This window comes from Puntigrus tetrazona, chromosome 10 (assembly GCF_018831695.1).
Source record: "Puntigrus tetrazona isolate hp1 chromosome 10, ASM1883169v1, whole genome shotgun sequence".
NCBI lineage: Eukaryota > Metazoa > Chordata > Actinopteri > Cypriniformes > Cyprinidae > Puntigrus > Puntigrus tetrazona.
Window position 1 is genome coordinate 354,353 of NC_056708.1, and position 25,000 is coordinate 379,352.

At 43.6% G+C, this 25,000-nt stretch overlaps 2 protein-coding genes across 7 annotated transcripts in view; both read right to left on the reverse strand.

Moving 5' to 3' along the window:
* prrc1 (proline-rich coiled-coil 1) overlaps nt 1-4,467 on the reverse strand; it is a 9,406-nt gene extending 4,939 nt beyond the window's left edge. The window contains exons 1-4 of one of the 2 annotated variants that reach the window (XM_043250321.1): nt 4,332-4,467; nt 3,366-3,451; nt 524-820; nt 5-147 (exon numbers count right to left, since the gene is read on the reverse strand). In XM_043250321.1, the coding sequence (XP_043106256.1) occupies nt 5-147; nt 524-820; nt 3,366-3,444 (519 nt within the window). In that variant the 5' untranslated portion in view covers nt 3,445-3,451; nt 4,332-4,467. Of the gene's footprint in view, nt 1-4; nt 148-523; nt 824-3,365; nt 3,452-4,331 lie in introns of both variants that reach the window. The other variant, XM_043250320.1, reaches the window with a different exon arrangement.
* Nucleotides 4,468-5,451: 984 nt separating this feature from the next.
* The window catches only part of megf10 (multiple EGF-like-domains 10), a 36,817-nt gene continuing 17,268 nt past the window's right edge, over nt 5,452-25,000 (reverse strand). Inside the window, exons 9-25 of one of the 5 annotated variants that reach the window (XM_043250316.1) lie at nt 21,812-22,024; nt 20,328-20,502; nt 20,069-20,189; nt 19,168-19,331; nt 18,113-18,215; nt 15,417-15,563; nt 15,191-15,325; nt 14,869-14,997; nt 12,194-12,322; nt 11,995-12,123; nt 11,783-11,911; nt 10,587-10,814; nt 10,396-10,508; nt 9,500-9,623; nt 9,326-9,370; nt 8,437-8,643; nt 5,452-6,661 (exon numbers count right to left, since the gene is read on the reverse strand). In XM_043250316.1, coding sequence (XP_043106251.1) covers nt 6,495-6,661; nt 8,437-8,643; nt 9,326-9,370; nt 9,500-9,623; nt 10,396-10,508; nt 10,587-10,814; nt 11,783-11,911; nt 11,995-12,123; nt 12,194-12,322; nt 14,869-14,997; nt 15,191-15,325; nt 15,417-15,563; nt 18,113-18,215; nt 19,168-19,331; nt 20,069-20,189; nt 20,328-20,502; nt 21,812-22,024 — 2,458 coding nt within the window. In that variant the 3' untranslated portion in view covers nt 5,452-6,494. Of the gene's footprint in view, nt 6,662-8,436; nt 8,644-9,324; nt 9,624-10,395; nt 10,509-10,586; nt 10,815-11,782; nt 11,912-11,994; nt 12,124-12,193; nt 12,323-14,868; nt 14,998-15,190; nt 15,326-15,416; nt 15,564-18,112; nt 18,216-19,167; nt 19,332-20,068; nt 20,190-20,327; nt 20,503-21,811; nt 22,025-25,000 lie in introns of those variants that run through there. The other 4 variants (XM_043250315.1, XM_043250317.1, XR_006251919.1 and 1 more) reach the window with 4 other exon arrangements.

Consider the following 25,000-nt stretch of genomic DNA (forward strand, 5'->3'; position numbering starts at 1 on the left):
GTACCTTGATGAAGCCCCACAATCCCCCGGGGGCGCTGTCGTCCACAGACGCTCTGGGGTCTTCGGTGTCCTCTGGAAACGTGATGGGCGAGCTGACGTCTAGACCTCCGGACATCGGCTGCTGCATCATGGGATTGGTGATGATTCCTGCAGAATCACATGAATGACTCATTCAGGAGGAGTCGTTCTGAACGAATCCTCAGAATGAATGATTCACTCCTGACAGGGATTTGCTCAAAACCACTTGATGATTTTAGTTTCAAGGCAGAAGCAGTTTCTGTGCCGCTTCTGCACTGCAACGATAGAACTCACTGATACTGAACTGAATTTGATTAAAAGTAAGAAGCTCACATGATGCATGTATTCATTTAGACAGAGATAAAGTGCTCGTGTAACGATGCCTTTGGAAATCAACTTTTAAACGTAAACAATCATTCCTATCAATGTTTTGAAGCAAGCAGCTGCGTGAACATGAAAAGCGTCTGTGTGTGTGTCAGCTAATGCTAATGCTAACGGTTCAGACCTGGCATGGGTGAGGCGCTGGAGAAGCTGGGCATCAGCGGCGTCTGGGGGGTGCGGCCCGCGTGGCCACGGGTGATGTCATATCCTGCGCTCACGGAGAAGCCGGTGGTGGGCGGGCCCATGGGCGGGGCCGAGAGGACAGGGCCCAGGGGCGGAGCGGGGCCCCCGTACGGACTGCTCAGAGACAGAGGAGGACCAGAGGACTGCATGGAGGTCAAAGGAGGGACAGGGCTGGAGAAACCTCCCGGAGGAAAGGCTGAGACGCCGGGGGGGCTGGGGAGAGTCTGAGGACCGGACACTGCTGGGCACAAGAAGAGCACAGGTGACCCACTGACCCCAGACATAACACCCCCACACCGAGGACACACCGGGAAGCTCCTGACTGACAGAAGTTCTCCATCTAGTGAGAATGTGCTGAAAAACTATCTGTGTTTCATCAGCATAAACTTGAGCGTGATTCATGAACAGAACTTCAACACGTGAGCCATGCTCAGTCCACACATTCAGACTAAGAACACAAATAAAAACATCATGTGATTTTTGTTTTTGCGTCGATGACACACCTGAAAAGAAAAGCCGATTCATGTGCTGGAAGAAAGTTTTTCTGCAAATTCTGTAAATATTCTACTCGACCGACCGGTTTTTAAGACAATAGACAAAGTAAACAACGGCACGTTTAAGAGACACACACCGATGAGAGCACACACTCTTCACTGATATACACACAATATATTTACTGATTTTAGTTTCATGTAATAGATGAGTTCAAGCATTTTATCAGATCTACATCAACCACTCCATACGAGCTCCACCAATCAGGATTATACCTTTAATCTTACTAACAGATTATTTGTGTGAGTGTGTGTGTGTGTGTGTGTGAGTGTGTGTATATGTGTATTTGTATGTGTGTGTGTGTGTGTGTGTTACCGCTGGCGGGCGCTGTGGCGGGTGGAGGTGTGTGTGTGTGTGTGTGTTACCGCTGGCGGGTGCTGTGGCGGGTGGAGGTGTGTGTGTGTGTGTGTGTGTGTGTGTGTGTGTTGTGTGTGCTGCTGGCGCGCTGGCGGGTGGTGGTGGTGTGTGTGTGTGTGTGTGTGTGTTACGCTGGCGCTGGCGCTGTGGCGGGTGGTGTGTGTGTGTGTGTGTGTGTGTGTGTGTGTGTGTTGTTACGCTATGGCGCTGTGTGGTGGAGGTGTGTGTGTGTGTGTGTGTGTGTGTTGCTGCTGGTGGCGCTGTGGCGGGTGGAGGTGTGTGTGTGTGTGTTACCGCTGGCGGCGGAGGTATGTGTGTGTGTGTGTGTGTGTCTGTTACGCTGGCGGGTGGAGTGTGTGTGTGTGTGTGTGTGTGTGTGTGTTACTGCTGGCGGGCGCTGTGGCGGGTGGAGTGTGTGTGTGTGTGTGTGTGTGTTTACTGCTGGCGGCGCTGTGGTGGTGGAGTGTGTGTGTGTGTGTGTGTTACGCTGGCGGCGGAGGTATGTGTGTGTGTGTGTGTGTGTGTGTGTGTGTGTGTTACCGCTGGCGGGTGGAGGTGTGTGTGTGTGTTACCGCTGGCGGGGTGCTGTGGCGGGTGGTGGTGTGTGTGTGTGTGTGTGTTACCGCTGGCGGGCGCTGTGGCGGGTGGTGGGTGTGTGTGTGTGTGTGTGTGTTACCGCTGGCGGGCGCTGTGGCGGGTGGAGGTGGTGGAGGTGTGTGTGTGTGTGTGTGTGTTACCGCTGGCGGGCGCTGTGGCGGGTGGAGGTGTGTGTGTGTGTGTCACCGCTGGCGGGCGCTGTGGTGGTGGAGGTGGTGGTGTGTGTGTGTGTGTGTTACCGCTGGCGGGCGCTGTGGTGGGTGGAGGTGGTGGAGGTGTGTGTGTGTTACCGCTGGCGGGCGCTGTGGCGGGTGGAGGTGGTGGAGTGTGTGTGTGTGTGTTACCGCTGGCAGGCACTGTGGCGGGTGGAGGTGGTGGAGGTGTGTGTGTGTGTTACCGCTGGCGGGCGCTGCTGTGGCGGGTGGAGGTGGTGGAGGTGTGTGTGTGTGTGTGTGTTACCGCTGCGGGCGCTGTGGTGGGTGGAGGTGGTGGGTGTGTGTGTGTGTGTGTTACCGCTGGCGGGCGCTGTGGCGGGTGGAGGTGGTGGAGGTGTGTGTGTGTGTGTGTACCGCTGGCGGGCGCTGTGGCGGGTGGAGGTGGTGGAGGTGTGTGTGTGTGTGTGTTACCGCTGGCGGGCGCTGTGGTGGGTGGAGGTGGTGGAGGTGTGTGTGTGTGTGTGTTACCGCTGGCGGGCGCTGTGGCGGGTGGAGGTGGTGGAGGTGTGTGTGTGTGTGTTACCGCTGGCGGGCGCTGTGGTGGAGGTGGAGGTGGTGGAGGTGTGTGTGTGTGTGTACGTGGAGGTGGCGAGGGCGCTGTGGCGGTGGTGGTGGAGGTGGTGGAGGTGTGTGTGTGTGTTACCGCTGGCGGGCGCTGTGGTGGGTGGAGGTGGTGGAGTGTGTGTGTGTGTGTTTACGCTGCTGGGGCGCTGTGGCGGGTGGAGGTGGTGGAGTGTGTGTGTGTGTGTTACCGCTGGCGGCGCTGTGGCGGGTGGTGGTGGTGGAGGTGGTGGAGTGTGTGTGTGTGTGTGTGTGTGTGTGTGTGTGTGTTACCGCTGGCGGGCGCTGTGGCGGGTGGAGGTGGTGGAGGTGTGTGTGTGTGTGTGTGTGTGTTACCGCTGGTGGCGCTGTGTGGGTGTGGAGGTGGTGGAGGTGTGTGTGTGTGTGTTACCGCTGGCGGGCGCTGTGGTGGGTGGAGGTGGTGGAGGTGTGTGTGTGTGTGTTACCGCTGGCGGGCGCTGTGGTGGGTGGAGGTGGTGGAGGTGTGTGTGTGTGTGTTACCGCTGGCGGGCGCTGTGGCGGGTGGAGGTGGTGGAGGTGTGGTCGGGGGGGTGCTCTCTATGCCGCTCTCTTCCATCATCTTCTCTCTGAAGAACAGATCGTGGTTCAGAATAAACACAGCATTAAGATGAATCGTTTCTTGAATAATTCATTTTAATCAATCATTTCATGTTAATAAAAAATAAAACGATTAGCAGTTTCACAAAAGCTCAGTTTTATTTTATTATATCTGATTCTTTAACAACTCTATCTGTGCTTTTATTAAATAACTAGCTGTTAAACACTGACACACAGGCAGAAACTCTTCACACTGAATATTAGAGACACAACACGTTTTTACTTCATTTTCAAATGACATATTTCCAAAAAGTGATTCCTTTCTTGATTAATATTGGTCTTGTTTCAGTGAGAATGTATCAAAATGAAGCTCATTTATACAGAAAATATGAAGAAAATATATACTGATAATAATTAAAAACCCTGATGGTTGATATTTCTCCTTGTTTTACGAAAAACTCACAGTTTTCATTTTTTTTTTTTTTCAGAAAAGAAGATTTAATATCATACATCAATCTTAAATGAATGTATATTGATTTAAAATGTTTAGATATTGTTTCTGGAGAAAAAGACAATCATCGTAAGAAGTGATTTATGAGCAATGGATAATCACAATCACACTAATGTTCATAACACGACTGGTTTTATGATTATGAAGCTGAATAATAACTTTGCAGTGTGTTCGGAGACGGCTGAGACTGTCGTGTTTAAACACTCTTGGGTTACAGTCTTGAGCAGGTTTTCTTCGGGTCTGTCTGACAGTAATAAGATTAAATCAAAATAAAACCGCGGCTGATCTGGAGCTTAGCTTTAAGCTAGCAGCATTTCCCAGAGGACCCCGCTCCTGCGCGCGCTTTCTCACGACCCTCACCTGAATCAAACTCATAAATCGAGCGCGATGTCACTTACCTGACGCGACCGAGCCGAGAGTAAACGTTAAAAACCGGAGTCGACGGACAGCGAGAACACCGCGGAGCACGGGCGCGCGCCGATGACGTCACGCAGTGCCACGTCGCACGTGCGAGTCAACAAACCGGTGACGTCACTCCTCGTCAAACACATCGGAAGTTATTCAGAAGTCACAGGAACACGTCAGACAAATATTTACAAGATAATCGACGCCAAAACCATTAGCTCGGAGAGTGTGTTCAGCCGCACTGCGACCATAAATCATTCTTCATTATTATTATTTTAATAAATGTAAGTGCCACTGAAAAGAAAGGATGTTCTGTGAATCTGTTAAATGTTTAGTCGCAGATATATAAACTTTTAGAAGAATCTATTTTCCCTCTGTTCATGAGCATCTTCTCATGTATTTGTAAACACACGTTAGAATAGATGTTTTATTCGATCAGATCACATTCATTAGTTATCTGTGCATTTAACGAGTTCATTTATTATAAATAATATCAGGGCACCAGCTCCAGACCTACATACAGTACATTACTGACACAGTGTGTGTTTTTGTTCATTTTTATCCACGAAAATATTCCCAAGAAGCGCTGTCAATCTAGTTAATATTACAGCCAAGGATCTGATTAATCACAAATGTAAAATACTTTTCATTTAAGGAACCAGTTTAAGTTTCTTTTGTTAATATTTGTCTAGATAGCCTATTATATATTTAGTCTGGTCCTATTTATGCCATTTCTTTTATAGACTTAATTTCTGTTTTGAAATGATTGAATATTCACACATATCTATTAAAACCCAGCATCATTCACTGTATGATTACAGCTGAAACATTTTACCAAGCCATCAACCAAGAACTTCATGTAATCAGTTCAGACCGTTTCGTTTTTATTCCGTGTTTCATTAATAGGAATCTATTCCAATAGCTTTTACCAGATAACTGAAGCTCACCCAACCATTTCAACTCGGCCATTATTTGTTATTTCATTGTTAATCATATGTTGACGTGTAGGATATTTCATCTGAAAAAAGTAAAATAATGCATTCAAAGTAAAATGGCTGCAGAGCAGAAAAATATCACATCTCTCATCGGGAAAAGAAGACCTTGTGGAGCATATTACACTTTGTGCATTTATTAAAAAAATCTGGAAAAAAGCAAAACAAAGATACAGTTTTAAGAAACATACAGCACACACTCATACACACTCGGTTGTTTTTGGAATCAGTAATATTAATCATTTCTTTGTGTGGCATATTTAGTACAGTAAAAAAGGAAACCAGTATAGTGAGGTCCGGTCAGTAAAGGCAGTCTTGTCCTGCTTTACACAGTATTGGTCGAGTTACAGAGGACTTCACGAGTATGTTACACTTTTAAAGGAAATAAATGCAATTCGTTAAAGAACTGGTAATATGTACAGTTTTATACAAATAAAGTCCAGGCTCAGAGCGCTTTAAGACTCCTGTCCTAAATACTCCAAAGATGCGTTCGTATCAAACCGACCCCATCACATCGTCTTAAAGATTTGTCTTTCTTTGCAAAAGTCCAGCTTTAGCTTACTAAAAACGATAAAGAACTACAAACCGAAGTATCTGCCCTTCATTTGAGTGACTGTGTTTTATAGGACTATAATCAAAAGACAGGAATAATGCTAAAGGTAACACTTGTGACTGTGAAGTGTAGTTACTGGAGGCTGTCAATATTAATACGACACACACTGTGGTTTCATCAGGGCATGTCATCCTTTGGTAAACCTGAAATGCTTTTGGACAAAAAAAAAAAAATTAATAAACACAGAGCTGGTAGTCCAGTCTCAATAAACAGTGCTAATATCCTAAATATTATAAAAAACGGGAAACTGTCACTGGGAATGATCTGACATATTTAATCAGAACAATTAGGACGGTTCACCCAAAAAAAGAGAGTTAGTCCATGATTTACTCACCCTCCGTGATATACACCCAGGATGCCTTGAGGGGGAATAAATCATGGGCTAATTTTCATTTTGGGGTGAACTGTCTCTTTAAGGATTGTCCTGAATCTGTGCGCAACGTTGTTCTTAATGAATGGAATGATTCGTTCGTGAAGATTACGAATGTTTGCTCCTCCACCGAAACACCTGCTGAAGCCTGTAGTGATGAAGACGTTTAATGAGGAAGGGTTTATTTCCTGTCCGTGTCCTCGAGGCTGGACGGGCTGCTGTCTCTCGTGGGAAGCAGGTCGTAGTGACACGGGATGTGGCTGTTCTTTGGTAGGTCGTACGGATCTTGACAAAACGGCCCGCTGCAGTGGTTGTTAGAGAGCGTGAGGACAGAAGAGACGGTTGGCTCTGGAGAAGAAAAAACATACACACTGTTATCTCACTCCTTCATTTATATTCACCAAACACAGCAGTTCCCGTTCTACAGCTTCAAGAGGAGCAAACATTAGCAAGGCAAGGCAAGTTTATTTATATAGCACATCTCATACACAATGGTAATTCAAAGTGATTTAAATAACAATAAAAGAAATGAAAAAAAAAATAAAAACACAGATTTAAGATAAATTGAATTTAAAGCAAAAAGAGATTGATTTAAAACAGTTTAAAATAAAAGAAGCAAACAGTTGGGACGCAGCACAGTGCTCATTCTGTGAATGCTCAACTAAACAGATGAGTTTTGAGTCTGGATTTAAAAGTGACTAATGTTTCAGCACATCTGATCTCTTCAGGAAGCTGCTTCCAGATACGAGCAGCATAATAACTAAAAGCAGATTCTCCTTGTTTGGTGTGAACCTTTGGTATTTCTAACTGACTTGATCCTAGTGATCTGAGTGGTCTGTCAGGTGTATAAATAGTGATCATATCTGCAATGTATTTAGGTCCTAGTTAATTGAGTGATTTATAAACGAGTAAAAGTGCTTTAAAATCAACTCTAAATGTCACTGGAAGCCAGTGTAAGGACCTGAGGACTGGTGTGATGTTCTCTGATCTTCTGGTTGGAGTCAGGATCCTGGCGGCAGCGTTCTGGATGAGCTGCAGCTGTCTGACGGTCTTTTAGCGATGAAAACTTCAAAACTAAAATGATTGCGCAATAGTGCTACTTTTAATATCATTTCATATCAGAGGTCCTCGACCGTATGAAAGAGTAGGAGAATACTGTATCCTGTTGCTGTGTCTAGATCACTGGAGCATTTACTGGCACGTATTTGCTCTTGTTTGCATTAACACAAAATACAGATGAACGCATCAGAACCAGGACAGAACAATAGTGGCTCCAAATCATCTTCATGTTACAGAATCAGTAACAGCAAAAAAGAGAGTATTGTTTTTCTTCTGAATGTAGTGTGTTGTGGTAGGACCTGAAGCGAGTGTAAAGTGTGCTGTGTGTGTAGGGGACTGTGTGACGTTTGATTGTAATCCACTCGTTCTCCGCTAGCCGAAGATACAGCATTACTTCAGTTCTTACAGAGTGGATGTGTAGTAATGTGCAAATAAAAAGCACTGATTATGACTTTTAAATACTGTACGGTAGTTTAGAAAATAAGAGACCACTGAAAATACACAACAGTGTCAACAGATCTCTTGCTGTGGTTGAAGATCATTGCTGATGCTGCAAACAAGCACAAGAACGTCTCACAAGGGTGACTTCTAGACATACAGCTGCTGCACAAAGAGCTTGTAAAGTGAGCCGCAGAAGATCTTTACAGGTGGAGCTGGGGAACTCAGAGGAACTCAGAGGAACTTAGAGGAACTCAGAGGAACTCAGAGGAACTTAGAGGAACTCAGAGGAACTCAGAGGAACTCAGAGGAACTTAGAGGAACTCAGAGGAACTCAGAGGAACTCAGAGGAACTTAGAGGAACTCAGAGGAACTCAGAGGAACTTAGAGGAACTCAGAGGAACTCAGAAGGACTCAGAGGAACTTAGAGGAACTCAGAAAAACTTAGAGGAACTCAGAGGAACTCAGAGGAACTCTACCAGCCACTTAACATCAGCTGTGCACCAATTAGCTTTAATATCAGTTTATAATCTAGAGTTTCGTGACAGAACGTGGCATTTATTACATCAGCTTTAAAAAACAAAAGCGCATGTTCACTTCTGCGGCTGGACCTGATGTCGTCTTACCAACTTCATAGACGTTTCTGTTGACAGGGCTGGAGGTGTGTATCTCGGCGTATGGAGCGTCTCTGTGAGCAGGAGACTTCATCTCCACGTAGCCGCACTCCGAGCTCTTGGTGAGCAGCAGAGGAGGGTCTTTGATGGTGGCGTACGGGTTCTCTGAGCTGTTGAGGGAGCAGGAGCTGGCGTGATAGGGCACGCTCTTCACCAGATCTACACACAGAGAGAGACGCTCAGCACACTGCGGGAAGACGGCCACCATAAACCCAGAAACGACTCCGCATCCATTCAGAGATGTTCACAGTCTTTCTGGAGTGGATTCTGAGATTAGATCTGAACAGCAGACGGCCAAACCCTTAAACACACTCCAACCTAAAATAATCATTCATAAGATTCAAGAACGTTCACAGTGAGCTGTGTTTACATCAATCTGCCGTCGTGAAGGTATTCAGGGCCGAGGTGAAATTACAGACTCTTCATCAGCATCTGAGCGATTGATGAAAACTAGATTAAATCTGCTGTTAAAAGCACATTCTGAAGCAGAGGCGGACAGCAGCGAAGGATTTATCTTCTGCTGTAAAAGTACTGTTCAAGCGTCACTACTTTATCAGAATGGTTTTCTTTAGAAAACGTATTATTATGCTCAAACATCCCAAGCATACTGCCACTCTGATGACTACAGACACTTTTCCTTGAGTAAAGTACAAATACTTCAGTGTCCACCTCTGTTCAGAAGATCTCAAAAACAAACCAAGAATCATCACAGCCCTTCTTCTTCACAAAGCAAAAGAAAATAGCATGCAAGGGTGCAAACAACTCAAAATATTCTCTTTTGTGTCCCCAGAAGAAATGCAGACATGTTTGGTGAGTAAATGAGAGATGTTTCTTCATATACCTCGCAGGGACTTTCCCATGTAACGCCTGTCAACTCCATAGGCTCCTAACGAGAGAATCAAGACAGAAGAAGTTAAAGTAACGCAGTCCTTTCTGTACTTCTTTGTAAACGTAGGGCTACTGAACACGATCCCGTCTAACGATGGAGTGTTTGTGGTGATGCTGGACGTCACACCGAGCTCGTTGAAGGATCCTCCTTGTTTCCAGTCGGCCGGGAGAGTTCCTGTGTGATCCAGCAGGGAGAGACGTTTCCTCGGCTCAGTGTTCTTCAGGTTCACAAACAACTGATTGTTCTTCGGCTGTCAGAAAAACACAACGTTTCACATAATTCCTCAATTCAGGGCGGATTCTAAAAGCATGAGTTAGAATCAGGGTTTTAGAGTCACTAATTTGTGTGAACATTTTGTACAAAACCTACACATCTTATTTAACTACAAAATAAACCCTAAAATGCTTCAAACAACACACAGATGAAGGAATCAGTGGGAAAGCTCTATTCAGCCCAGAATACTGGAGCTTTATTCCCAGAACTGTCTAGTGCACTGTAATAAATCACCGTGATTTTAAAGGAGAAAACTGTCTAAAAACCTGTTAAATGGTTAACGGTAAATTCTTGTAAAATTTACAAGGAGAAAACTGAAGTTCCCAGAATTCCATGCATTGCATTTCAAATTTTAGTTAACTTTTTTCTTTAAAATAACTATATTTCTTCTCATTTTTTCCTATCAGTTATGTTGATCAGGGTTGTACGTTACATCTTACTGTTTATTGCATGTTTCATTTTAACGAGTGTTTGTGTGAATGACGACGAGCACCTTCTATATCTGTTGATATTTAAAAGCTGCTTGTGACGGGCTTTGGTTCATCATGTGGTTATCGGTGTATTTCAAAGGTACAAAAAGATTTCAATACATTAATAGGTTGGTATATTAACGTTATATCAGTTAATGAAATTACTTTAACTTAAAGCCGTAAAACCCAAAACATTGTTACTGTATATTTTACAGTGGAATTGCGGCGACCACAGCTACCGGTTCTTGACTCTAGTTTTTTAGACTGTGTAGAGCAGACCTTTCCATAGGGCAGGTTGTTGGCGTGAGGCGGGCTGCACTGGGTCAGCGTGTGATAGCTGGGGTTAGAGAAGTAGTTACTGTTAGGAAGGACGTCGGTCTGAGGGAGCGCCTCTACAAACAGGAAACGCATCACATTAGAGTTACACATTAGAAATGGTAATAACGAGAAGGGGTCTTTATGAAGCGGACCTGCGATGGCGTAGTCGGGGTTGGCCCTCATGGTCGGTGTGTAGGTGACCGCAGGCATCGTGGACTCTTTGCCTTTCTGTTTCTTGCGGTAGATGATGAAGAGGAGGAGGAGGATGAGCACCAGGAGCACCAGCACAATTATTCCCGCGATCGCACCGATCTGATACGAGTCCACCGGCACCGCGGCGCTCGTCAAGCTGTTGAGATTCCCTACGATGATCACACCGGCTGAGAAAGACGACAAAGAGCAAGACGAGAGAAAGTGAAGGAACCAGCCACGAGCATCTACACCGGACATACAGCGCCTTTGAGCCTTATATTAAGCTGTTTTAAATGACTTATTTCCACATTAGTCTTAGTCTCAGCCTCAGACATCAAACCACAGAGCACTGGCTAAACGTCTGACGCATACGGCACACTTCTCTGAAAACACTAAGTCATCATCTGATCGGTTAAATTATACAAGATTAGTAATATATAAAAATAAAGTAATATAAACAGTTTAACACAGGCTGTACTAAAACATGAAGAGAGTATGAATACTTTTGCAAGGCACAGTATCTAATTATGATAAAATAATGAGTAAATATATTAGTAAAGGTGCTGTTGATGTGCAATTTTGACCATATGTCGGTAACATTTAAATTAATCCATCTATACAAAGAAAACAAAACAAGTACGTTCAGAAATGATGTAATAAAACTGAACGACACAGAGAAAAAATATTAAACACGGAGAAACGGAGGAACAAAAAGACAAAAATTCAGCTGAAATCTATCAGTAATTAGAAATCATCAATATTAGCTGGTTCAGTCCCAAAACCCGCAGTAACCAGATGATGAAGATGAACCCAGGGATGACATCTGATCCCAAAAACAGCCTGGAAAGTCTGGATAGGATTAATATTATTAAAAACAAAAATAAAGAAAATAAAACTGCTGGAATGTCCAGTCAATCACCTGACGTGAATCCAGTAGAAAATATCAACCAAAGATCACAGAACCTTCTGTCCTCACCAGCAAAGGCTTCTGGACAGTTATTAAATAGATTTTAGTAGTTTGTAGTATGTATGGATTAGTTTGGTCGTTACTGACATCTGGTGAAAACGTCACGTCAGCAGCACCTTTACAGATAGATTTAAACGGTGACGTGTTCAGTGCTTCTCTCAGCCGCTGTATTTAATACCGTAAGCTTACCCTGGTCACAGCGCGTGCCTTTCCAGCCGGGGTTACAGTAGCAGGTGCCCGTCATGTGATCACAGGTGGAGTTATTGAGGCAGTCACACACCTGCCGGCAGCCGTATCCGTACGTACCTGCGGGACATTCTGGAAACCAGCGGAAAGCGGCGGGTCAGAGCGGAGCAGGGGCATGCTGGGTATGACAGGAGCGGCTCTGCTTCTATACTCACTCTGCTCACAGAGACGTCCCATGAAGCCCGTCCGGCACGTGCACTGACCCGAGATGTGATTGCAGTCCGCGCCGTTCTCACACTGACACACCTGAACGCAGTCCTTGCCGTAGAAGCCCAGCGGACAGCCTGAGGGACACAGCAGCAGGTCAGCGGTGAGCGCACAGGCTGGAGGTCAGAGGTCATGAGGGGTACTCACGCTGTGTGCAGTACAGCCCCGTCCAGCCGGCCGTACACTTGCACTCGCCGTCGTACGCGCTGCAGAACGCCCCGTTGTGACAGTTACAGGTGTGGATGCAGTTAGGACCCCACTGACCCGGGGGACACACTACAGGCACACACACACACACACACACACACACACACACACACACACACACACACACACCACATCTGATCAGACACAATGGAAAAACAGCAACAGTGTGGAAAAGTACTTTACATTTAAAATAGCAATAGCAATACCCCTCAGAAATCATTATAATATGTCGATTTACTCAAGAAATATTATTAAAACGTCTTTATAGTAAAAACCAGTTTCACCAATTAAGTTTTGTAAAAGCTGTACTATTCAAAACTTGGAGATTCAATTTAATACTTGGTAACACTTCATTTTATAGTGACACCTATTAGTTGCTTAATAGCATGCATACTAGAATACTAGCCATTTTTTAGTGTTTATTAGAATATACTAATGCCTTACTCTTCATCCCTCATCGTACCTAACACCTAAACTTAACAACTACCACACTAACTACTAATAAGCAGCAAACTAGAACTTGACTGAGGGAAAAGTCATAGTTAATTGTTAACAAGATTGAAATAATAATTATTTTTTCATGGAAAAGTGTGTGTTTTACAGTTGGCCACAATTATGACCAGTGGAATCATGTGTATACTGAAATTAAATATTTTCTGCAGTCTTCAAAATCCGTATATGTCTCAGTCCAGATATTAACCCATTATAAACGGTTTCATTACATTTTATGGTTACTACAAAACAAACCCTTACTCAACACTGAATAGATGAAAAACAAAAAGAGTTCCTATCCCACCGGTCACTACTGTTGCCATCGACTCCTTTACTCTTTTACTCCTTTACTCCTTCTCATGTCCGTACTCAGCAAAACTGAATAATTGTGAATTTATATATTAATACTAAACACCTTAAATTTAATGAGTACCAAAAATCTTTGTCATGTCTTTATGTTAACATACTTTACTAGCCTTTTGTTTTGGAGCATCATCATGTCATGTGCAGAAAGGAAGCTAACTGCTCTGGTCATGTGACAACTTGCATTAAACATGTGACCCTTTATCTTTTCCGTATTTGCAGAAAACGCACTGCAACCAGCCGGTAATATTTTTTAGAGCTTTACAAATGAAATCATTCTTTATGGTCACTATACGTTTATCCACACAAGGACGCATTCAATTCATCAAAACATTTTAAATGTTTGTTGAATTTCTACTTTTTAAAAAATGTATCATTGTTTCCACAAAAACATAAACCCACAGAAACTAAATAAAACGCAGCTTTGATGAGCAGAAGCAACTTCTTTCAGAAACATAAAAAGCAAGCATAATGGTGTTTCCCTGATGTTCTCTTTATGATCAGCAGGGGGTGACCGAGACCACAATGAAGTAAAAGCTCAAAGAGGGCCGGACTAAACCAAAGTCATGCTCCTAAGTGATAGACTTTCACTGAGCAGCGTCTTTATATGGACCATCCACTTACAGAAGAAGAGATAGATCAGCTGACAGCTGCTATAAATGACAGATTAAGACGTCCAGTCAGGGTTTAGACTGAGACTTGCTCTTATCATCTGATCGTGGTTGTATCTCTATATTAGTGCTACTTTATCTTAGCGCTGTTACAATACTATCAACAACAACGTTCTCTTGAATAGAATAGACAATGATGCTGGCATTAGAGGATGTATACTGGCATGGTTCAAATCATACTGATCTGGCAGTAAATCAAGAGGGATCATATCAATCAGAAGTACAGCATGGAGCACCTCAAGGCTCAGTACTAGGACCATTGCTGTTTCTTGCTGTTAGCTCAGCTCTATATTTTTCGAGGCCTGACAAAACATACTAATTTGCAAAACTGAATGTGTAGTTGATATATATGTATAAAAAAGGATGACTATTTTCCTCTTTTTAGAACAGCTCGAGAACAGAATTGAACCTTGTTTGCATTAACTCTTTAAAGCCGATTCGACAATTTGTATTGTGTACAGTGCTATACAAATAACATGACTTAAGTTGTTTGAAGAGGAAAAAGCTTGAAGAAAGATCTGAGGACATGCCAGACATCAGACTGTTGTACTGAATGCTCCTGACCTAGAGATAGGAGCCTGACAGCTGCAGCACTGTGTAACGTGAGAGGACTCCGTCAGTTCTCCTCACAAAGACAAAGGACAACATTAAGGCTGATGATACACACAACTTTGAGCAATTTGGGCACTTTCACATCAAGAATGGAAAAGCGTCTCATCTGGTTGGTGACTGACAAAAGTTGACCTGCATCATTGCTCAAAAGTTGCCCCATGTATCATCAGCCTGGTGATCAGAACCTAAAGAGCTGAAACGGAGCCACTGGGATGAAACTAAATACTGTCTATCAAACAACTGAGCCCTAAAACACAACAACATCACTGTTCTGAGCGGCCTTATGATTCACTTGGGTAAGTAATGACTGTTCTTAACCCAAAAGAACCTCATTTATGATGTTTTTTTATAAGATTCACCCAAAACACAGCAAACCATTATAAAGGAGTGATTCTGTATTTCACAAAGAGACCGGTCGTGTAAGACAGAACCTGAGCAAGAGCTTCAGTGTTTTCATGTGATTCACAGAATACTGACGCTGTGAGCAGTCGCTGCCGATCCAGCCGGGGTAACACTGACACGAGCCGTCGATGGGGTTACACGTGCCGTTATTAGTGCAGGTGCAGCTCCACGCGCAGTTCTTACCAAACCTGTCACTGGGACACACTGCACACACACACACACACACACACACACACACGTCAACACCACCGTCCAACCTCAGCACAGATACCGGACGATAGAAATGGAAAACATTACAGGAAGAACTGAACGAATAAACGTCTTTGAGAAGACAAGCTGCCCATGAAACCCAGACTATCTAGCTGTACTGTAGAAGTGAGTGCGAGGCGGGTCTTGCCTTCGTTGCAGAGCGCCCCTTTGAACCCGGGCAGACAGTCACACTGACCGCTCATGTGGTGACAGGGGCCGTTGCTGTGGGCGCAGTGCGGACAGGCCTGGCTACAGCGGTGCCCAAAGAAACCCGGAGAACAGACTGGGAGCACGGGGAGAAAACACGAGGAGAACAGAGCGGATGAGCAAACACAGAGAACAGAGACAGGCATGCGGTGTGTTTGAGCACTCACTGCGCTGGCAGGTGGTTCCTCTGAATCCAGGAGCACACTCACACGCTCCCTCGTCTGGAGAACACGACGCCCCGTTCTTACAGTTACACGACAGAGAGCAGTTGGGCCCCCAGCGGCCCTCAGCGCACACGCTGTCACAGTGGATGCCTGTGAAGGACACACAAAAACACCCCTCAACACTCTATATATTATGCACGGTTTTTGCCTTGTATTGCACATTTTTATGCATTTGTGATTTATTGAATAACTACAACCACAGTTATAATTATGATGATTATCTATTCATTGTTACACCTTTGGAAAAAATAAAGTCATGTAATATAGTCCATCAAACACGCACATCGAATAGGATAAAGGCAAACCGTTTTTAATGACTCCACACAGAGGACAGTAGCATTAGACACACACATAACATCATCTCAACAGACTAGAACTAAAGGATGGTTTACGAGAGACAACCGTCTAACCCAATCAAACATGGGGAAAAACTCACAGTGAGCTCACAACAAAACAAACAAAAAGATATTTTAATGCATTTACATTAATCTATGAAGAGATATAATGCATTACAATGTTCATTGTGAATATTTTTTATAATGCATCAAAAAATGCTTTAAGTGTTACCCCTCTTACAGAATTCAGGGGTTCGTACTGAGAAATATTATAAGTTTATGAGTTTGGATTGAGTTGCTCAGTGACTCTTAATGACTTACAGTTCAGTCAAGCTTTTTAAGCTCTGAATGAACTGATTCACTGAAGCTGGTGAATCGTCTCAAAGCACCACAAATACAGCAGAACTCAAACTAGCACACATAATCACACCGTTTACAAACTAAATACCAGTTTTCAAGAACATGTTAATCTGCAAATGATTAAGTCAAATCCCATTAAATATGAAGTTTCTGTAAAATCTGTTTTATTAATCTGTCTATTTTTTGTGTCATTATGCACTGCTTGGCAAACTAGATCCATTACGTATCATTATCCTTTGTGTATCATATGTGCATAAGTATTGAAACTTATTTAAATATGGACCTACATTATAAACCTGACCTGAGATTGGTTAAAATCAAGTAAACCCTCATTAATGGGATCCTCAGATTAACCCCTAAAATTCTGTCTATTTGCAGAAATCTGATGCATGTATACAATCTCTGAACCACTGATCCCAACAAAAGATTCATAAAAGTTACACACCTTTATGCAGCAATGTTTCAAAAAATCCTATCATTACTAAAAGGACTAAGTAATCTCCTGAACCTGTGTATTGAATTTCCTTTCACATCCCTTCACCTCCTAACACACACACACACACACACTGAATAAGTGAATGAACAGTCAATGCTGCTGTAAAGGGCTTGTTCACAGGAAGTGGCTGAAGCACAGCGCGTGCTGATAATAAGCAGAACGATATGGTGTGTTGGTGTGTTAATATAGTTTTTGTTATAGTTATGATTGTTGGTGTGAACTGGTCATAACCCGGTGACCGTCAGACCGTCAGGACAAACGATTACACGCGAGTCTGGAGCTCCGTCCGAGCACTGAAGTGGCTCTGTGCTGCCAGAACACAGACAAAAGCTCTTTGAGAGCGAGTGTGTGTTGCTAGGAGCTGGAGATGGTTCCAGTGCAGCGGCCCTGAGGAAACACCGCCGAGGGAATCAGTATGCCGCCCGAGTCCAGAGCAAACCCCAGGAATGTGTGGGAGAGAACACTGAATCCTGAAGAACAAGCGTCAGAACACATCTACACAAACACTGACGTGACCTGCTGCTGATACGCTGAGAGGTACTTCATCACTCGCTTCAGAACAGCGCTGGAAACCCAACACTTGCTGGTCTGCATTGACTTTCAAAGCATGGAAATAAATTCACGTGGAAGTCAACGGTGTGCCGATCAGTGACGTATCACAGCAAAACAAGTTACTTAATCAGACGACCTTTCACAAGAAACTAGTAAAGCATTCATTTTTTAATTTAGAAGGAAATATCTGAGTTACTTTGTTTCCCAATAACTGACTGACAGCTCTGGGGTTGCCATGTTGAGAGAAATCAGGAGTAATTTCGTTGTGTGTGTGCTGTGTAACATCTTACTGTGTGAATATAAACACTTTTACGTTTGAATTTTTTTTATATTACAAACAATCAAGCCCTGCTCACTTTTAAGAAGCAACACAAAAGTAATGTAACCAATTACTTTCCATAAAAAGTAATGCAATTAGTCATTTTTAGGGAGAAACACAGTATTGTATTGCGTTATCTTTAAAAGTAACTTTCCCAAACACTGGCCACACTTATGTTCTGTTTTGGTCTCTCTTTAGTTTCCATTGTCTGCAATTATTTGACTTACATGGTTGTTATATGGTAATATGTAATATTTTTGTTACAAAAACCCATCATTCTGCTTCAGAGCACATGTGATGACCCCCAAAGGCGTATGGGTTCGTTTTATGGCACAGTAATTGTGGATAACCCTGCCTCCTTTAAATGTTTTAAAGTGATTCATATTCATAAAGTGATCAAAAAGTACTTTAGTAAAGTAACTGAAACAGTTACACTACTTATTAGCAGTTACACTACTTACTACTAAATAGACTCACTTGTGATCTGTAACCGATTACATTCCAGAGTAACCTTCCTAACACTGCTCACCGCATACACACACATTCAGAGAAAAGCCCAGTGATCTGAGCTCTTTACCTGTCCATCCGGCGAGACAGCGGCAGTGTCCGGTCGAGGGATGACATCCGTCCGCATGACTGCAGTCACAGCGCTCGCGACACTCCAGTCCGTACGTCCCGTCCTGCATCAGCCCACAACAGCACACCTCACTCATCACCACACGCTGAGATCACGCTAAGATCACGCTAAGATCACACTGAGATCACACTGAGATCACGCTAAGATCACACTGAGATCACACTGAGATCACGCTGAGATCACGCTAAGATCACACTGAGATCACACTGAGATCACGCTAAGATCACACTGAGATCACACTGAGATCACGCTGAGATCACACTAAGATCACACTGGGATCACGCTGAGATCACACTGAGATCACACTGAGATCACACTGAGATCACACTGAGATCACTGAGATCACGCTGAGATCACACTGAGATCACACTGAGATCACACTAAGATCACACTGAGATCACACTGAGATCACACTGAGATCACACTGAGATCACGCTGAGATCACACTGAGATCACGCTGAGATCACACTGAGATCAAGATCACACTAAGATCACACTGAGATCACACTGAGATCACACTGAGATCACGCTGAGATCACACTAAGATCACACTGGGATCATGCTGAGATAACGCTGAGATCACACTGAGATCACGCTGAGATCACGCTGAGATCACACTGAGATCACACTGAGATCAGATCACACTAAGATCACACTGAGATCACATGAGATCACACTGAGATCACGCTGAGATCACGCTGAGATCACACTAAGATCACACTGAGATCATGCTGAGATCACACTGAGATCACACTGAGATCACACTGAGATCACGCTGAGATCACACTGAGATCACACTGAGATCACGCTGAGATCACGCTGAGATCACACTGAGATCACACTGAGATCACGCTGAGATCACACTAAGATCACACTGAGATCACACTGAGATCACGCTGAGATCACACTGAGATCACACTGAGATCACGCTGAGATCACGCTGAGATCACACTGAGATCACACTGAGATCGCGCTGAGATCGGCGGGGAGCTCACCTGGCAGTGCTGATCGCAGCGCTCTCCTCTCCAGCCCGGGGTACAGGAGCACGACCCGTCCAGAGCGCTGCAGGCTCCTCCGTTCCCACAAACACACGTCAGGTTACAGCCCAGACCCCACCAGCCGCCGGGGCAGCTGACGGAGCAGTCCACTCCGTGCCAGCCTGCATCACATAAAACAAAATCACTTCTGAGGAGGAGCTCGCTCGACACGAGGGTGACTATCATGTCAGAATTCTCATTTAGCTTTTAAAGGGGTCATGGAGTGAGAAATCAGATTGCTTTGATCTTTCGAGGTGTTTGTAGTTTTAAATCATCCTGCATGTTTCATATCTGAAAACCTCCTTCTCGTTATAAACAAAGCTTTAGCTCCAGAAACGGAGCTTCTCTACGTCACAGAGTGGTTTATTTGCGTAACTCCACCCAAATGTTTGCTCAAAGAAAGAAGGCGGAGCTTCTTCTGTCTGTAGTGTTGCTGAGGGCGCCATGTTCTGGAGACGCTGTGTTTTGTCGTGAAACTACTTTGTGTTTCTAAAAGAGAACAGGACTAGAAATCAGTGTTAAGTTGTGTTTTCTGCACCGTTCAGAACAGATGAACACAGATATTAGAGTGTGTTCAGACTGATTCCTGACTAGAAAGAGACTGATTCTCTACAAGTACAGTCTGCTTCGGCCAATCACAGCGCACGGGATACCAGGCCAATCAGAGCACACCTTGTTTTTTTTAAATGATAAACTTGTACAAATCAAACCGTTTCAGGAGGCTGGGCTTAGAGGAGAAACAATAATGTACAGTATGTGGAAAATAATGTGCTTTTTTGTACAGTAAACCCCATAAACACATTGCATTACACCGAATACACAAAATAATGATCTCTTCATCTATTCTGAGATGAATTACCTGCTTGACAGGAGCAGGATCCGTCGATGGGTGAACAGGAAGCAGCGTTCTTACAGGAGCACACCGAGCTGCAGTTGATCCCGTGTGTACCAGACGGACAGGGAGACGAGCAGTCTGAGCCCTGCAGCACACACACACACACACACACACACACACATGTTTGTTTTGCTGTATTTGTGAGGACTATGATAGACTTAGATTGTTTTTATATTGTTTTTTACTGAACTAGCAATATTTTTATAACACACACACAGCGTACCTTGAATCCGGGCGCACACACACACTCTCCGCTCACGCTGTGGCAGTCGGCTCCGTTCTGACAGAGACAGATCTGCTGACAGGCCTCTCCGTAAAAACCAGGAGCACACGTCTCGTTACAGTACAAGCCGGACCAGCCCGGGACACAGAGACACTCGCCGGACATGGGGTGACAGCTGAGGCACACACACACACACACACACACACCGGTCACTGCAGCTGCTGCTGTCACTAAACACAGCGATCTAACATGAACCCTTTTAGTCAAGCACCTCCTGAAGACTTTATATTTCAGTCGTTTAACAGAAGTCTATTCCAGTTTTTCTTGCTGCTTGCATCAGTTTCACACTAGTAGTAGGAACCAAGCAAGCACATATTACATGACCTTAATCTACATCCTTAATCCTGCCCAATACCTAAACTTAACAACTAACTATTAATAAGCAGCAAACTCTTGATTAAACTCTTCTCTGAGGCTCAAGAGAGAGAAGATAGAATAGTTCTGAACTTAGATATAGATGTTTATATACTCATGTAGTTGTGTTCAGTTTGATGCATTAAACCAAACACAGAACAGTGTGTAGGAATGACAAGGACTGAAGGTGTTTGGTGATGCTGGTCGTCTCGTTACTAAGGCTGGGCTTTTCGAGATGAAGTTTGCTTGTTTTTGCAGTTAATGAGTCTTTATTGTCCAGTACCTGAGGACCGGGCAGCTGTGAGGAGCGTTTGAGCAGCTGTGGTCTGACCTCAACATCAGAGTGTGTGTGTGTGTGTGTGTGTGTGTGTGTCTAAACAACACACACACCAACCTCAGCAGCGGTCACTCAGGTGAACTTGAGCTTATTTTGAGCAAACATTTTTTTTCTTTTATTAAGTGACTCAAAAAAAAAAAGTGGCATATAAGGAATCTGAATCAAATTAAAGCAGTTCGCACTGAAAGTATTGCCCAGCTTTTGCTGCTAAACATCTACTATATTCATTTTATATGAATTCTATTATATCTTTAATGCATTACACATAAGCGTTAATCAGTTTTACTTAAAACTAACATAAATACATAGAAATACAAGAATATAAAATTTCTGTGAACCTGTATAACTAAAATAAATTGATTTGAGTCGATTCAGCTGCATATATTAAATCAGACATGTGCTTTTTTTCCTTGCGAATGCATTGATATCGTTCATAATAAACTCTTAATTCTGTGTGATTGACTGTCACTCAACTCCTGTAATAATAACCCTATCTTTCTTTGTGTTATTGATTAATTACTTTTAATTTTTAACATTATTGTCACTTCATTTCTACCTTTCGGCCTTATTGTTGTTCTCTTTTTTTGTGTGAGTTAAATAAAGTTGAATGCTACTGAATCTCAACGGGCTGATTGGTTTCTTGAATCAAATGACAGATCATAATGAAGTACAGTGAAAGATTAGATGATAATGCCTTAGAGAGCGTGTCCGGGCCGGCGTCGGTGTGTCTCACCTGTGTGTGTTGTTGGCGTGGCACGGGCAGCTGCGGTCACACCGGAGGCCGTACAGACCCTCGGGACACACTCGCTCCTCGCAGCTCTGTCCGGTGTATCCCGGCTCACACAGACACTCTCCGCTCACGTGATAACACCGAGCCCCGTTCACACAGCTACAGACCTGTCTGCAGCCCACACCGTACCAGCCGGGCGGACACTGATCCTGGCACCTGCACACACACACACACACACACACACACGTTTTATGTGGACAGTTTCTTGCTCAGACCAATCCTTTTGTGTTTCCTCAGTGTATCGTCAGGAGCAGCAGGGTTTCATTTAGTTTTCTCTGTGTGGCTCTCATTGACTTTCATCATATGACTGACATATGTTAAAAATCTTAATTTGTGTTCTACTGAAGAAAAAAAAAGTCACCTACATTGAACTAAACCGAACTGGATCGCGGCATTCAATGAGCAGATAAACATACAATTTTCATTTTAGTGTGAAATTCTCTCTTTAACAAGCTTGTGAGCTTCTGAATCACATGACAGATACAATCACCGCCTGTTTTATAGCAAGGGGTCAACAAATGTGTTTTTACTTTAGATTTAAAGTCAACACTGTTTCTGTGTGAGCCGGTGTCTGAACAACGTGTCTAAACATACCAGGAAGGACATACAGTATAGCCATGACGTCCATTAATAGATACAGAAATGTATGCCCAAAAGCTTATTTGTCTTGAGACGTCGTGTTTGTTGAGTGTGTGTCCTTGAGTGTGTGATTTTCTGTGAATTCTTCAAATCGAGTGAGGAACTCAAATGCTACCCCCTTGTTGACCTGAGAAAACATGAATTTCACTTTACTTTGAAAGAAAATGCTAATTTATTCTTCACCACTAGGTGCTACTTTCGTTGCATTGAAATCTCACAAACGCTGCTTTAAATGAAATCGACCAATCACCGGAGGGTTTGGAAAAATGAATCGTTGAATGAATCGTTCGGGTGTTTGTGACCCTGCATGCAGGTCAACCTGTTGTTGGGGACTCCCCCGAAACCAAAATACGGATCTTTTGTAACCCATGATAGGGGCACTTAAACTTGACCTGATGGCTGACCGCCGGTGGTCTAATACTCATCTCACGTGACATAAAGCGTCTCAAGAGGAGTATAGTGTTTCTGTTTCTTGTTTCTCCATCTGAAGCGCTTCCACATGTTGAACACACAACACTTTGTTAGTCTCTTCATCAGTCACCAGTCGTGCTCCTCGGAGTAGTTTACATTCCACAGCATATGATCCTGTTGACCTCCTCTTACTAGTGGCTCCATTCTGTCCTTCAGGGCATCTCTGAACAGATCTTCATTAACCCCAGACGGAGATCTTTGAGTCAGAGGGATGGATTCTGGTCTCTGGTTGAGGACAATGAGACAATCCTCAGCTCTACTAGGAAGATATATGCCGTCAAATTGCAACTTCATCACAGTTAATCACCAGGTGGTCCATTACAGGAGCTCCTTCATGAATGTTTCTCAGAGGGTTGGCTCCGGATACTTTAAAGAGCTTTGTGGCCAATACTTCTACTGTCCACATACTACAGTATTGGACAGAGTATACAGTCTTTATTGTCTCAGGAGCCCTGACAGAAACACCTGCTGATCTCTTGGATGTTGAATGTCTTAGTGTTAGCATCACTTGAATGATCACCAGAGAACACCTAAGTTGCCTTGCTAGGGGTGCACTCTTATAAGATGTTCACGCTTCTTCAGGATGGTCCTCTGGACACTGGTCAGATTCTACAGTTGAGCCCAGGATCTTCAGTTCTTCAGAGGATATCTGTTTACTGTCTGTCTGTGTGCATACTTGTCTTGTCAACATCATGACACAGTGTTGAAGTCCACTTGAAAGGGAAGGTCCTGGGTTATGTATGTAACTGATGATGCATGCCTTTCAAAACATGTGATCAGTGACAAATATGAAAATAGAAAATATCATAACACAAAGCATAAACATCTTTTTTTTAGTTAAGGAAGGTCATATTAAAATGTGTTGAATCACTGCTTTTCTCTCCTTTTCCTTAACGCTTTAAGTTCAATATCTGCATTCAGGGATTATCCTCACATTCTCCCAGAAGCAGGGAGAACTGAATCGGGTGTGATGTGGGAAAAATTGTGAAGACTTTTTGCGGGGAAAAAAAGATCAAAAGATGATTTGGGAACATTCCAACTGGAGTTCTCTTGTATGAATTTGTAAAATGCGATTTGTCGTTCTCAACATTAAAACTATGCAAAGAATGCACAGAAACAGCTGCTTTGTGTTGTGTGTGTCTTTACGGTACGCTCTGAGCTCGTAATGAAGCCTCTATCAATCCCCATGGAGCTGATAGAGAGAACCTCTGGCAGACAGAGACTCAACTCTTTACCACTCCGCTAAACACACACACACACACACACACACACACACTGGTGGGCTCCTCCCTGTGGCTGTTAAGCGATTATTTTCCAGTTGGTAGGGTGTGGTGAAATCAGGGTAAACCGGAGGTAACAGTGACGTCTGGAGAAGCCAAAGCTCTTATTAAGTCATAAAAATGCACTTGCGTTTCTATTTCTGCAGTTTAAATACATGCTGCTTAGTCGCTCATGCTGTAATTACAGTTGTGCATTCTGCTGCTGGATGAAACACCACGAGTTATTACTCTACATCTGCATGAATATGAGTGAGTAACACTTCTGTAGTTCTGATGACCCTTTGTGATACAAATATTAAATTCTATTCTCTTGCATGGTTTGTTGTGCTTATTCTTTTCACTTTCGCTTATTTTTAAATTAATAATGATAAGGAGGAAGTATTCTGGGTTCTGAGTCCTCCATATACACATACTCTTTGCTGTATTCGATTATATGCAAGTGTTATTCACTTTAACCACCATAAGCAGAGGAATCATTTATATATACTACAACATAAACAATGCAGTATAACCTCAATTGATCGACATTACATCCCCACACTTTGTGAACCTCTGGTCTATACGAAGGGTTTTCAAACTGTTCCCGAAGCCTCCTGATCGTAGACTCCGTCCTAACCTGATCCTCTGTGATGATTAGTCTAGACGGGGTCGTCTCAGCAGGGCCGGTGCTAATCCAGGAGGTGTTATTCAGTTCAGCACAAGGCTATCATGTGACTTAAGGATTGAGTACTGAACACAAGTC